General features: G+C 41.0%; 1 protein-coding gene across 6 annotated transcripts in view; it reads left to right on the forward strand.

Moving 5' to 3' along the window:
* ARHGAP44 (Rho GTPase activating protein 44) overlaps nucleotides 1–15,275 on the forward strand; it is a 128,734-nt gene that overhangs the window by 93,053 nt on the left and 20,406 nt on the right. For all 6 annotated transcript variants that reach the window (XM_069750629.1, XM_069750628.1, XM_069750624.1 and 3 more), the window contains exons 11-16: nucleotides 72–183; nucleotides 666–747; nucleotides 1,766–1,846; nucleotides 2,003–2,116; nucleotides 6,734–6,825; nucleotides 6,947–7,127. In XM_069750629.1, coding sequence (XP_069606730.1) covers nucleotides 72–183; nucleotides 666–747; nucleotides 1,766–1,846; nucleotides 2,003–2,116; nucleotides 6,734–6,825; nucleotides 6,947–7,127 — 662 coding nt within the window. The remainder of the gene's footprint in view (nucleotides 1–71; nucleotides 184–665; nucleotides 748–1,765; nucleotides 1,847–2,002; nucleotides 2,117–6,733; nucleotides 6,826–6,946; nucleotides 7,128–15,275) is intronic.

Consider the following 15,275-nt stretch of genomic DNA (forward strand, 5'->3'; position numbering starts at 1 on the left):
ACCGCCGGAGCAGTATCGGACACCACACTTGGCGCATAATAACATTATTGTTTCCACTTCTTGTCCTCCAGGGCTTGTTCCGAGTTGCTCCCTCGGCCTCAAAGTTGAAGAAATTAAAAGCTGCTCTGGATTGTTGCGTTGTGGACGTAGCCGAGTATTCTGCTGATCCCCACGCCATTGCAGGTCAGTTATCGTACCACTAGGTGGCGCAGCGATTAGTACAACTAAAATCAACAGGTACTAAGACGGGGTCCAAAGATGGAATCGCCCTGGAATTGGGGTGCACCGCAGGTTACAGCTCGCTACATGTGGATGCAGATATTAAAAAAGGCCAACAGATTAGCGCCATTGATTAGGACTGATCTTCGTGGCACATGATGCTCCACATCCACAGCAGAAAGCCAAGTGTTGGCCTTTGTTGGATAGTAAATACATGTTCTAACTGCAATGCATGTGATATCCCCTTGTACTTATGCTACCCGATGTGGCGGCCCCTCTAACAGCTAAACATGCCATGACTGTTATCTAAGCCTAAGCTTCATTAACCAATCCAACATCCATCTTTTGTAAGTGGCGCAGGCGTATAACATCCCCCTTCAATTTCTCACAGCACTTCCCTCTCAGTTAAGATATCATCATTGCTGACATTATACCATTTGTTTCAGGGGCATTGAAGTCTTATCTCCGGGAGCTTCCTGAACCTCTCATGACCTTTGAGCTTTATGAGGAATGGATCCAAGCTTCAAAGTAAGTTTATTGTCTATGCTTATTTTTTCATAAACCATTTATCTACTTGACAATATGCCATATCACTTTCTAAGTACTTTCACCATGTCCATACTTTACATTAGTTATCACCAATTATCCTTCAGAGCTGCACTCACTATTCTGCTGGTGCAGTCACTGTGTACATACATTACATTACTTATCCTGTACTGATCCTGAGTTACATCCTGTATTATACTCCAGAGCTGCACTCACTATTCTGCTGGTGCAGTCACTGTGTACATACATTACATTACTGATCCTGAGTTTCATCCTGTATTATACTCCAGAGCTGCACTCACTATTCTGCTGGTGCAGTCACTGTGTACATGCATTACTGATCCTGTACTGATCCTGAGTTACATCCTGTATTATACTCCAGAGCTGCACTCACTATTCTGCTGGTGCAGTCACTGTGTACATACATTACATTACTTATCCTGTACTGATCCTGAGTTACATCCTGTATTATCCTCCAGAGCTGCACTCACTATTCTGCTGGTGCAGTCACTGTGTACATAGATTACATTACTTATAAGGAACTGATCCTGAGTTTCATCCTGTATTATACTCCAGAGCTGCACTCACTATTCTGCTGGTGCAGTCACTGTGTACATACATTACATTACTAATCCTGTACTGATCCTGAGTTACATCCTTTATTATACTCCAGAGCTGCACTCACAATTCTGCTGGTGCAGTCACTGTGTACATACATTACATTACTTATCCTGTACTGATCCTGAGTTACATTCTGTATTATACTCCAGAGCTGCACTCACTATTCTGCTGGTGTAGTCACTGTGTACATACATGATATTACTTATCCTGTACTGATCCTGAGTTACATCCTGTATTATACTCCAGAGCTGCACTCACTATTCTGCAATTCCAGAAACATCCCACGGATAGGTGCGGCGCTCTTTTTGGAAAAAAAATTGTTCTTGCATTTGAGTAATCCTCAGTGATCTCATCGATTTCCTCTTTCCTTCCCCTTTAGCATCCAGGACCAGGACAAGAGGCTGCAGGGTTTGTGGAACGCATGTGAGAAACTTCCCAAATCGAATTACAACAACTTCAAGTAAGTGGGGAGTGAAACCGGAGCTCCAAGTCATCGGGGTGTGCTGTCCTGGAGGATGTGTGCCAGTCAGGGCCGGGGATCTGGGTGATCTATCGATCGTTGCACTTTTTTTGCTTTATTACTTTCTTTTGTTTCTCGTCTTTGTTTTCCTTTCAGGTACGTGATCAAGTTTCTGTCTAAGCTGACGGAATATCAGGACGCCAACAAGATGACCCCCAGCAACATGGCCATCGTGCTGGGACCTAACCTTCTCTGGCCGCAGGCAGAAGGGTAAACGCTCAGGTTTTTCAACAAGCTTTATGGTTTTTTAACCCTTTCAGGCGACTATTTTTTTGTTTTTATTTTTCTTCATTTTTTTTTGCAAGGTGTTCCCATAGTCATAGCTATATTAGCTTTTATTGATACTAAAATTTGTGAAAAATATGGTGGAGGGGTGAAAATGTGAAAAAAATTATTCTGCGTCTTTTTTGGGGGGGTTGTGTTACTTTTTTACAGCTTTCACTGTAAGTGACCCTCATTTTGTGGGTCGTTATGATTGATTTTCTTGATGCCAAAATAAAAAATGAGAATTTTAAGTTTTTCTAATTTTTATTGTAATAATTATTATTAGTGATCTATGAAATTACTTACGTTGGTTTTTCTCCCCTTTTAGACAATTTTTTTTCTTCTCTGTGTTGCCGTATTTTGCAAAAAGGCAGGATGTATTGTATTTTTGATGATGCTATTTTGGTGCTCAAAAATATTGTTTTGAGATGATGGGTGGAGTGTGATGAAAAAGAAAAAACCCAGCATTTTTTAATTTTTTTTTCCAGTTACTTTTCTGCAGCTCTTTCCCCATTTTCTTTAGGCCAATATTATTATGGCACTTCTACATTTTCTACATATACAGGTGCTTCTCACTAAATTAGAATATCATCCAAAAGTTAATTTATTTCAGTTCTTCAATACAAAAAGTGAAACTCGTATATTATATAGAGTCATTACAAACAGAGTGATCTATTTCAAGTGTTTATTTCTGTTAATGTTGATGATTATGGCTTACAGCCAATGAAAGCCCAAAAGTCATTATCTCCGTAAATTAGAATACTTTATAACACCAGCTTGAAAAATTATTTTAAAATCTGAAATGTTAGCCTACTGAAATGTATGTTCAGTAAATGCACTCAATACTTGGTCGGGGCTCCGTTTGCATCAATTTCTGCATCAATGCGGCGTGGCATTGGGGCGATCAGCCTGTGGCACTGCTGAGGTGTTATGGAAGCCCAGGTTGCTTTGATAGCAGCCTTCAGCTCGTCTGCATTGTTGGGTCTGGTGTCTCTCATCTTCCTCTTGACAATACCCCATAGATTCTCTATGGGGTTAAGGTCAGGCGAGTTTGCTGGCCAATCAAGCACAGTGATACTGTTGTTTGTAATCCAGGTATTGGTACTTTTGGCAGTGTGGACAGGTGCCAAGTCCTGAAAGTTTGTCGTAGAGGGAAGCATGAAATGCTCTAAAATTTCCTGGTAGATGGCTGTGCTGACTTTGGTCTTGATAAAACACAGTGGACCTTCACCAGCAAATGACATGGCTCCCCAAACCATCACTGATTGTGGAAAATTCACACTAGACCTCAAGCAGCTTGGATTTTGGCCTCTCCACTCTTCCTCCAGACTCTGGGAACTTGATTTCCAACTTCACTTTGTGAACAGCCGGCTTCTTTAGCAATGACCGTTTGTGGCTTATCCTCCTTGTGGAGTGTGTTAATGACTGCCTTCTGGACATCTGTCAAGTCAGCAGTCTTCCCCATGATTGTGATGCCTACTGAAACAGACTAAGGGACATTTGTAAACACTTAGGTTGCCTTTGCAGGTGTTTTTTGATAATTATTCTAACTTACTGAAATAATGACTTTTAGGTTTTCATTGGCTGTAAGCCATAATCATCAACATTAACAGAAATAAACACTTGAAATAGATCACTCTGTAATGACTCTATATAATGATTTTCACTTTTTGATGATATTCTAATTTTGTGGAAGCACCTGTATATTTATATAATTTTTTTTACAATTCTAACACTTTTTTGAAGAAAAAATGATCATTTTTGCGTTTGCTTAGAGCAGAGTTTATTTTTTTTAATAGGGTGGGTAACATTTTTGTTAGTGCCATTTTGGTTAATTATGATTTATTTTAATTCCATTTTTTGGGATGTGGATGATAAAAATATTCTGACGTTATTTATACAGCAAAACCAAGGAAAAAAACTTTTTTTTTTTTTTTTTGCTAGTTGCAATCGTTATGATCATGGTGACACTAATTACATTTGTGGGGTTTGTTTTTATTTATTTTTTCTTAGGCTGGTTTCACATTTGCGTTTAAAAACGCAGCGTTTTAAACGCAAACGCATTTGGTGAAAAACGCGTTTAAACGCTATGCTTTTTAGGCGCATGCGTTTTTGCATGTTTTAACACAAACGCAGCGTTTTGACGCGTTTACATGCGTTTTTTCCTGCGTTTGCGTTTTTGAAACGCATGATGAGAAGTGTGTGACAGCTGCCAATCATCAAAATCAACTAGAAAACCCACTATAAACAGAAATACCTAGGGTTAGGGTTAGGATCCCTAGTAACCCTAGGGATCCTAACCCTAACCCAAACTCTAACCCTAACCCAAACTCTAACCCTAACACAAACCCTAACCCAAACTCTAACCCTAACACAAACCCTAACCCTAACACAAACCCTAACCAAAACTCTAACCCTAACCCAAACTCTAACCCTAACACAAACCCTAACCCAAACTCTAACCCTAACACAAACCCTAACCCTAACACAAACCCTAACCCAATCTCTGACCCTAACACAAACTCTAACCCAAACTCTAACCCTAACACAAACTTTAACCCTAACCCAAACTCTAACCCTAACCCAAACTCTAACCCTAACACAAACCCTAACCCAAACTCTAACCCTAACACAAACCCTAACCCTAACACAAACCCTAACCCAAACTCTAACCCTAACACAAACCCTAACACAAACCCTAACCCTAGCCCTAACCCTAGGGATCCTAACCCTAACCCAAACTCTAACCCTAACCCTAGCCCTAACCCTAGGGATCCTAACCCTAACCCAAACTCTAACCCTAACCCAAACTCTAACCCTAACACAAACCCTAACCCTAGCCCTAACCCTAGGGATCCTAACCCTAACCCTAGGGATCCTAACCCTAACCCTTAGGGTTAGGGTTAGGGTTAGGATCCCTTAGGGTTAGGGTTGGGGGGGTGGCTTATCAGTGATTATTCTTGTGTTTTTCTATAAAAACGCATGCAAACGCATGTGCTTAAAAATGCATGCGTTTACATAGACATCAATACGTTTTTTTGACGCATAAAAACGCATGCATTTTTTTGCGGCAAAAAAACGCCGCTAGAAATTACTACATGTTGCAATTCTGCAACACAATGCATGCAGAGAAAAAACGCATGCATCATCAAAACGCATGCAAAAAAGCATGCGTTTTTAATGTTAAGAATAGGGAAAAAAACGCATGCGTTTTTTTGCGCAAAAACGCAAAAAAAAACGCAAATGTGAAACCAGCCTTAGGCTGCCGTCACACTAGCAGTATTTGGTCAGTATTTTACATCAGTATTTGTAAGCCAAAACCAGGAGTGGAACAATTAGAGGAAAAGTATAATAGAAACATATGCACAACTTCTGCATTTATCACCCACTCCTGGTTTTGGCTTACAAATACTGATGTAAAATACTGACCGAATACTGCTAGTGTGATGGCAGCCTAAAGGCAAAGACTGACAGGGGAAATAATTTTATTGTACTTGAATTTTTTTAATGTTTTTGTATTTTTTACCGTTGTGTTCAACATTTTTGTGCTTTTTATTTTAATCTCACTTAGGGGACTTGAACCTTTTCTTTTATTGCTCATGATCACCCTCGTCCTATTTGATTCTAGGTCTAATCGGAGCACTAAAATTACAGCCATAGAGTTATTGTTAGACCCCTGACCGCCATGACTACACATCACTACTGCCGATTCGGTTACAGGGGTAGGAAGGAGGGCAATTGCTATAAACTGATAAAGGGAGCCCCTCCTCCTATCTAACCGTTTCGATGTCACTGTCACTATTGACCACAGCATCTAAGGGGTTAAAGAACAAAGATAGGTATTCTGACTGTCCCTTATAGTTTTAGTTGTGAATCAGCATGGTGCAGGAATAAAACCCCACTCATGGTGGATTTAAGGTGATGGTAATTGACTTGGCTAATTAGTAAATGTAGTTTTGCAAAATCAAGTTTTTGCATTTTTTTTCATTCCTTTTACTCTATGCATGGTAGAGTAAAAAAAATACAGTTTCTTCCTAGAAACTACCAATAAGCAGGCTGCTTGCTACTTAGAAACTGTCAGTAAGACAATTGTTACCTAGGAACCATCAGTAAGCAGGCTGCTTGCTACTTAGAAACTGTCAGTAAGACGATTGCTACCTAGGAACCATCAGTAATCAGGCTGCTTGCTACTTGGAAACCATCAGTAAGCAGGGTGATCTAATAATGTCTTTATCTTGCTTCTAGTAATAGCATGACTAGCCAGGAACAGATTGGCATATTGATACAAAACATAAAAAAAAAATATAAATGCATAATATCTGCCTGGCTACAGAGTGGGGTGTAATTATGTGCATGGTCTGGCGGCACATCGCAGTACTTTGTTTTTGTACCGTCAGTGATCCTATCAGATTTGCAACTTATCCATTGAAAGCACCTAGAAATTAACACAGATCCATCAACAGCAGCCCATTGACAGTTTCCAGTTATTTTTTCTTTGTTTTCAATTGAATAATTACAACTTTGTATGTCTCGTGTAATTATTTTACCTTTTCCTTTTTGTAGCAATATCACCGAAATGATGACCACAGTGTCCTTACAGATCGTAGGGATCATTGAGCCTATAATCCAACATGCTGACTGGTTCTTCCCAGGTGGTGAGTACAGGCTACACATGATGACTTGTTTAATGTTGTCTAGTGCTCAGTGTCAGGCAGCTGTCTGTGAGCCCAGTGTCAATGATGACAACGGACAAGGCTTTTTTTTTTTTTCGTACAGAGATAGAATTTAATGTGACAGGTAATTACGGCAGCCCCGTACACACCAACCACAATGCCAACTACAGCTCCATGCCCTCTCCGGATATGGATCACTCGGACCGCAAGCAGCATGACCAGGCGAGGCGACCTCTCAGCGTGGCGACCGATAACATGATGCTGGAGTTTTACAAGAAGGATGGGTATAGCATTTTATTCTATTAAGTGTCGCAACTCATTATATTATTGTTTTTATTAGGTAGGTACTTCGTCTATGATATGAGAAATTGCATTATAGGATTTTGGATACCTAGTTTGTGATGTGTTTGACGACCTGCTTACTGACTGTTTTCAATGTTGACCAGCACATTTGTGAATGCTTGGTTAGCCAATCACTGGCTGATGTGGGTCACCGATGTTACAATGATGCTGTGAGGATAATTTCTGTTGGCTCTGAGACACGATCAGGAAGTTGAGACCAGTAAGCATCGGTACATGTGTGATAATACGCCGTTCACCTTATTAGTTATATAAAATATTATAGTTACTGTACAGATCATGAAAATGGGTACTTGGGTGATTAATTTTACAACTGCCAGAAGTGGAAGGAGACTGACTGGAGGACTTAATTATTGTTGTTCATCGATGTGACCGTGATACTGTGAGGTCAATTCCTGTTGGTGCCGAGACAGGATCAGGAAGTTGAGACTAGCAGGGAACAGTAAGCATTGGTACACGTATGATAATACGCCGTTCACCCTAATAGGTATATAAAAAATTATAGTTACTGTACATGTCATGAAAAAATTGTATTGATTTTACAACTCCCAGAAGTGGAAGGAGACTGACTGGAGGATTTAGTTATTGATGCCAGATGAGGAAAGTAGAGTGCCTAAAAAAAGGTAAAAAAATGAACAGGAGTTCAACTGAGTTGTTTATCGAGTAAAAAGATAAATACTGTACAGATCCTGAAAAATGGGTAATTACTGTGGTGATTAATTTTACAGCTGCCAAAGGGGAGAGGAGACTGACAGAAGGATTTAGTAGAGGTTATATTTATTGCTGCCAGAAGGGAAAGGATACTACCTAAGAAAAGAGAACAAAAATTATCTGAAACATACTGGAGACTACATTTACAGCTGCCAGAGGATGGAGGAGACTGACATGAAACAATATTTACAGCTGCATCGGGAAGAGGAGACTGATTTGAGAACTTACCGAATAACATATTTACCACTGCCAGAGGATTAAAGAGACTAAATTGGAAACCTGCTGGGAACTACAAGTATATGGCAACTGCCAGAGATGAAAGGAGACTGAATTGTATCTTACTAGGGACTTTATTTACAACTGCCAGAATGGGAAGGCGATGGATAGGGAACTTAGTAAAGACTATATTCACTCCTGCCAGATGGTGAAGAATACTGACTGGGGAGCTTACTGTGGACCTTCTTTACCACTGCCAGGAGGGGTAAGGAGCCAAATTAGACAGCTTACTAGGGATTATATTTAAAACTATCAGAGGGGGATGTAGAGTTACTTGCGAACTTACTGAAGACTCTAAGGACAGCTTCCAGAGGTAGAAGGCGACGGACAGGGACTTACTGAAGACTACATTCAGTGCTGTAAGAGGATAAAGGAGACTGACTAGGGAACTTACCAAAGATTACCGTATATTTACTATTGTCAAAGGGAGAAGGAGACTAAATGGGGAAACTGCTGGGCATTAAATTTACAACTGCCAGAGAGAAAAGATGAAGGAATAGTTGCTATGTTTACATCTGCCAGAGTGTGAAGGAGATTGCTAGGGAACTTTCAGAAGGCTACATTTACACCTGTCAAAGGGTGAAGATGACTGACTAGGGAAGATGCTATTGACTATATTTACAATTGCCAGGAAGGGTGAGGAATCTGACTAGAGACCATGTTTACAGCTGCCAGAGGGGGAAGGAGATTTACTAGGGTACATACTGGGACTATATTTGCAGCTGTCAGAAGGGGAAGAATATTAACTTGTAGTGATGTTGAGGTGGGCAAGCGAAAGACCTGTAGAGGTCAACCTGCCAAACTGTGTGAGCAGGACTAAGTTGGGATATGTTTTTAGCCAGGAGAAAGCAGAAATTGTGCTAAATTCCAGATATATTAGAAAGTTGCTTTAATGATATAAAATCAAACCTGCATCCAACTCATTAGTAGGCTGGTTTGTAAAGCTGCCAGAGATGGAACTGAACTCTGCTTTCCTCTTTTCTGCAATCACTTGCCAAGTATCGAGCGCTCTTCTGCTGGAAACATATGATCTCAGATCACCTACTGGGGGTATTGAGACGGCCGCTCGGTGCCCGCCTGTAATAGGTCGTCGTGTTGCTAAGACGGCATTCCATCTTCTAAGAAAAGTTTAGAGTTTATCGAGATGAAAAGCGAAGCGCCTGTGAATTACCCAGATCTCCTGTGGAGAGGAATGTTTCGCAGCAGTGTTTCAAGCGAGATGCTGGTGGGTGGTGACTCACAATCATCCCTATCCTTCATGCCGAATGGCCACTGATTAGTTTATGCAGCCGTTTGTACAGTTGATATATCAGATCTTGCAGAGAGAGGAGCATGTTAATAAAAATCACAATATTTGCCGCTACAATTGAGCAAAGGGGTTGTCCACCTCTTGGGACTTTTTGCATATATTTGGGGCTAAAAAGATAATGTTTGCAATTGGGGATTCATGAAACATTACGCTTCAGGTGCTTCTCCCAAATTAGAATATCATCAAAAAGTTAATTTAGTTCAGTTCTTCAATACAAAAAGTGAAACTCATATATTATATAGAGTCATTACACACAGAGTGATCTATTTCAAGTGTTTATTTCTGTTAATGTTGATGATTATGGCTTACAGCCAATGAAAACCAAAAAGCCATTATCTGAGTAAATTAGAATACTTTATAACGCCAGTTTGAAAAATTATTTTAAAATCTGAAATGTTGGCCTACTGAAATGTCTGTTCAGTAAATACACTCAATACTTGGTCGGGGCTCCGTTTGCATCAATTACTGCATTAATGTGGCGTGGCATGGAGGCGATCAGCCTGTGGCACTGCTGAGGTGTTATGGAAGCCCGGGTTGCTTTGATAGCAGCCTTCAGCTCGTCTGTATTGTTGGGTCTGGTGTCTCATCTTCCTCTTGACAATACACCATAGATTCTCTATGAGGTTACGGTCAGGCGAGTTTGCTGGCCAATCAAGCACAGTGATACTGTTGTTTATAAACCAGGTATTGGTACTTTTGGCAGTGTGGACAGGTGCCAAGTCCTACTGGAGAATGACATTTCCATCTCCATAAAGCTTGTCGGCAGAGAGAAGCATGAAGTGCTCTAAAATTTCCTGGTAGACGGCTGCGCTGACTTTGGTCATGATAAAACACAGTGGACCTACACCAGCAGATGACATGGCTCCCCGAACCATCACTGATTGTGGAAACTTCACACTAGACCTCAAGCAGCTTGGATTGTGGTCTCTCCACTCTTCCTTCAGACTCTGGGACCTTGATTTCCAAATGAAATGCAAAATTTACTTTCATCTGAAAACAACACCTTGGACCACTGAGTAACAGTCCAGTTCTTTTTCTCCTTGGCCCAGGTAAGATGCTTCTGGCGTTGTCTGTTGGTCATGAGTGGCTTGACACAAGGAATGTGACACTTGTAGCCCATGTCCTGGATACGTCTGTGTGGGGTGGCTCTTGAAGCAATGACTCCAGCAGCAGTCCACTCCTTGTGAATCTCCCCCAATTTTTGAATGGCCTTTTCTTAACAATCCTCTCAAGGCTGCGGTTATCCCGTTTGCTTGTGCACCATTTTCTACCACACTTTTTCCTTCCACTCAACTTTCCATTAATATGCTTGGATACAGCACTCTGTGAACAGCCAGCTTCTTTAGTAATGACCGTTTGTGGCTTACCCTCCTTGTGGAGTGTGTCAATGACTGCCTTCTGGACATCTGTCAAGTCAGCAGTCTTCCCCATGATTGTGGAACCGACTGAAACAGACTAAGGGACCTTTTTACACGCTTAGGAAGCCTTTGCAGGTGTTTTTTTTTTTTAATTATTCTAATTTACAGAGATAATGACTTTCAGGTTTTTATTGGCTGTAAGCCATAATCATCATCATTAACAGAAATAAACTCTTGAAATAGATCACTCTGATGGTAATGACTCTATATAATTATAATATATGAGTTTCACTTTTTGTATTGAAGGACTGAAATAAATTAACTTTTTGATGTTATTCTAATTTTGTGAGAAGCACCTGTACATCTGGGTTTTACAGGGTCTTGGTTTTCGTGCACATTCAACTTTGATGTGGTCTGTGGTCCTAAGTCATCTGAGAATGAGCTCACTGACAGATACTCAGCTAACTCATTTTGCAGCCTTCAATGCAGAGGTTATAGAAGACAAACTGCGCAAACCTTTTAATGAAACCTAATTGCAAAAATTATTTTTAGCCCTAATTACATGCATTTAAGTAAACAAAAAAATTGTCCTCAATGCTGTGACATACAGTACAGACCAAAAGTTCGGACACACCTTCTCATTTAAAGATTTTTCTGTATTTTCAGGACTATGAAAATTGTACTCACACTGAAGGCATCAAAACTATCAATTAGCACATGTGGAATTATATAGTTAACAAAAAAGTGTGAAACAACTGAAATTATGTCTTATATTCTAGGTTCTTCAAAGTAGCCACCTTTTGCTTTGATGACTGCTTTGCACACTCTTGGCATTCTCTTGATGAGCTTCAAGAGGTAGTCACCGGGAATGGTCTTCCAACAATCTTGAAGGAGTTCCCAGAGATGCTTAGCACTTGTTGGCCCTTTTGCCTTCACCCTGCGTTCCAGCTCACCCCAAACCATCTCGATTGGGTTCAGGTCCGGTGACTGTGGAGGCCAGGTCATCTGGCGTAGCACCCCATCACTCTCCTTCTTAGTCAAATAGCCCTTACACAGCCTGGAGGTGTGTTTGGGGTCATTGTCCTGTTGAAAAATAAATGATGGACCAACTAAACGCAAACAGGATGGAATAGCATGCCGCTGCAAGATTCTGTGGTAGCCATGCTGGTTCAGTATGCCTTCAATTTTGAATAAATCCCCAACAGTGTCACCAGCAAAGCACCCTTACACCATCACACGTCCTCCATGCTTCACGGTGGAAACCAGGATTGTAGAGTCCAACTGTTCACCTTTTCTGCGTCACACAAAGACACGGTGGTTGGAACCAAAGATCTCAAATTTGGACTCATCAGAACAAAGCACAGATTTCCACTGGTCTAATGTCCATTCTTTGTGTTCTTTAGCCCAAACAAGTCTTTTCTGCTTGTTGCCTGTCCTTAGCAGTGGTTTCCTAGCAGCTTTTTTTACCATGAAGGCCTGCTGCACAAATTCTCTTAACAGTTGTTGTAGAGATGTGTCTGCTGCTAGAACTCTGTGTGGCATTGACCTGGTCTCTAATCTGAGCTGCTGTTAACCTGTGATTTCTGAGGCTGGTGACTTGGATAAACTTATCCTCAGAAGCAGAGGTGACTCTTGGTCTTCCTTTCCTGGGGCGGTCCTCATGTGAGCCAGTTTCTTTGTAGCACTTGATTTGTTTTGCCACTGCACTTGGGGACACTTTCAAAGTTTTACTGTATTTTTTAATTTAGGAACGAAACAAAAACACAGCAAATATATAGATAAAGCATAGATTATACATACTTACCAAACATCTGTAACGTGAACAAGAATCCACATTGTGACCTTAGTTCAGCCCAATTTTCATATTATCATAGGAAGGAGAAGAAGAGCGAATAGAAACGAGTAGAATTTCAGCCATGAAGAAAGAGAAATGAAAGTGTGACGTAAGAGAGAAAAAAAGGGGTTGGGGATGGGATGGAGGAGAGAACTGCCCCAATCCAGGAATTCATTCGAACAGAAACCCAAATGAGATTCAAGTTTGCTGAGGGTTAATTCGCACAAGGCTACCATATTCACTGGAGTGCTTGAATTCCATCCGGTAGAACAATGTTTTATAGAAGACCTCATATCTACTGTAGAGAGAAGCCGTCAAGTCCTCCATGTGCATTAAGTCATTGACCTTAGAAAACCAGAGGAACGGGCTAGGTGGAATAGCTTTCTTCCGTAACAGCGGGATACAAACTCTGGCAGCCATCACCAAAAATCTTAATGGAGATCGTTTGTAGGAGGAAACGGAAGTCTCACAGAGCTGTAGAAGGAATAGTTCAGGACCCATTTCAGAAGAAATGTCCATCATCGACCTGATAATGCTCTTCATTTTAGTCCAGAACGGTTGTAAACCCGGACAGGACCAAAAGATATGAAGGCAATTTCCCTCACTTGATCCACATCTCCAACACTTAGGGTCAGTAGAGGGGACCATTTGGTTTAACTTAACCAGAACCCTGTACCACCGTGGAAGAAGCTTGAAATTCGTATCCTGAAACCAGGAATTTATTCAAGATTTATGCACCAAGGGCAACACCTTTTCCCTTTGTTCCATGAAGAGAATGATGCCCAAGTCTTCTTCCTTTTGTTTTAAAAATCTGGTTGGAGGCGGATTCATTGGATTAGTTAGCATTGAGTTGACAAAGGAAAGTGCAGGGCGAAACACCCTCTCACCCATACAAAGAGTTTCAAAAGCGGAAAGGGTTTGTGTGTATTGAGCGTAGTTTGGAAGAGATCGAACATAGTGGCGGACTTGGAGAGAACATCATGTGCCCAGTGGCAAGGGGTCAACAATAGCTTGAAGTGCCTCAAATGAAGGCTAATCATTATCTATGTCAATCTGTAAGCCCCTAAACTTTCCCTGAGAGATCCAAAGTTTGAAAACGGTCTGACAGACCAGGGGAGAGACGATAATAGGCGATAAAGGAGATGGAATGAGAAGAAGTGTGTTTATCTTTGGTCTGGAGCAGCAGTAGAGTGCAGCACTAATTGTAGGATGAGATTTCAACGAAGTTTGGGAAATGGAAGGTAACCAGGGGAGAGCAGCTATAGTGGTCTCTGAAAAGCTTTATTCTATTTGTACCGATTGCTTCACCGAATTGTGTCTGCACCAATCTATAACTGTAGACATATGACCAGACAGCTAATATGTATTTTTATCCAGAAGGCCCAATCCACCCCTTTTTTATGGACTACATACAGTAGGAGGGATTGCTGGAGTCTAGAAAATACTGTAATTTAACATTTTTAAGCCATCTCCATTTATTAACACTAACTTTTCGGATGTGGATTACCTTTATCCCTGGCATTACGGTGCCTGTGTGCACTTAGTCTCTCCTTACATCCTAGGTGTTGTCCTTCAGTTCTATCATGTCGAATGTTCCTCCAGCAGTACGTTCTTGAACCTTCCCACACCATTAGGAAAGTTCATAGTTATTTGGGCGGATACCTTGGTAATGCTATATTTTTATATTCTGTATGTTTAGTTGAGCTCTGGTTGATATACAGTGGGGCAAAAAAGTATTTAGTCAGTCAGCAATAGTGCAAGTTCCACCACTTAAAAAGATGAGAGGCGTCTGTAATTTACATCATAGGTAGACCTCAACTATGGGAGACAAACTGAGAAAAAAAAATCCAGAAAATCACATTGTCTGTTTTTTTAACATTTTATTTGCATATTATGGTGGAAAATAAGTATTTGGTCAGAAACAAAATTTCATCTCAATACTTTGTAATATATCCTTTGTTGGCAATGACAGAGGTCAAACGTTTTCTGTAAGTCTTCACAAGGTTGCCACACACTGTTGTTGGTATGTTGGCCCATTCCTCCATGCAGATCTCCTCTAGAGCAGTGATGTTTTTGGCTTTTCACTTGGCAACACGGACTTTAACTCCCTCCAAAGGTTTTCTATAGGGTTGAGATCTGGAGACTGGCTAGGCCACTCCAGGACCTTGAAATGCTTCTTACGAAGCCACTCCTTAGTTGCCCTGGCGGTGTGCTTTGGATCATTGTCATGTTGAAAGACCCAGCCACGTTTCATCTTCAATGCCCTTGCTGATGGAAGGAGGTTTGCACTTAAAATCTCATGATACATGGCCCCATTCATTCTTTCATGTACCCAGATCAGTCGTCCTGGCCCCTTTGCAGAGAAACAGCCCCAAAGCATGATGTTTCCACCACCATGCTTTACAGTAGGTATGGTGTTTGATGGATGCAACTCAGTATTCTTTTTCCTCCAAACACGACAAGTTGTGTTTCTACCAAACAGTTCCAGTTTGGTTTCATCAGACCATAGGACATTCTCCCAAAACTCCTCTGGATCATCCAAATGCTCTCTAGCAAACTTCAGACGGGCCCGGACATGTACTGG

Source organism: Ranitomeya imitator, chromosome 2 (genome assembly GCF_032444005.1).
Source record: "Ranitomeya imitator isolate aRanImi1 chromosome 2, aRanImi1.pri, whole genome shotgun sequence".
NCBI lineage: Eukaryota > Metazoa > Chordata > Amphibia > Anura > Dendrobatidae > Ranitomeya > Ranitomeya imitator.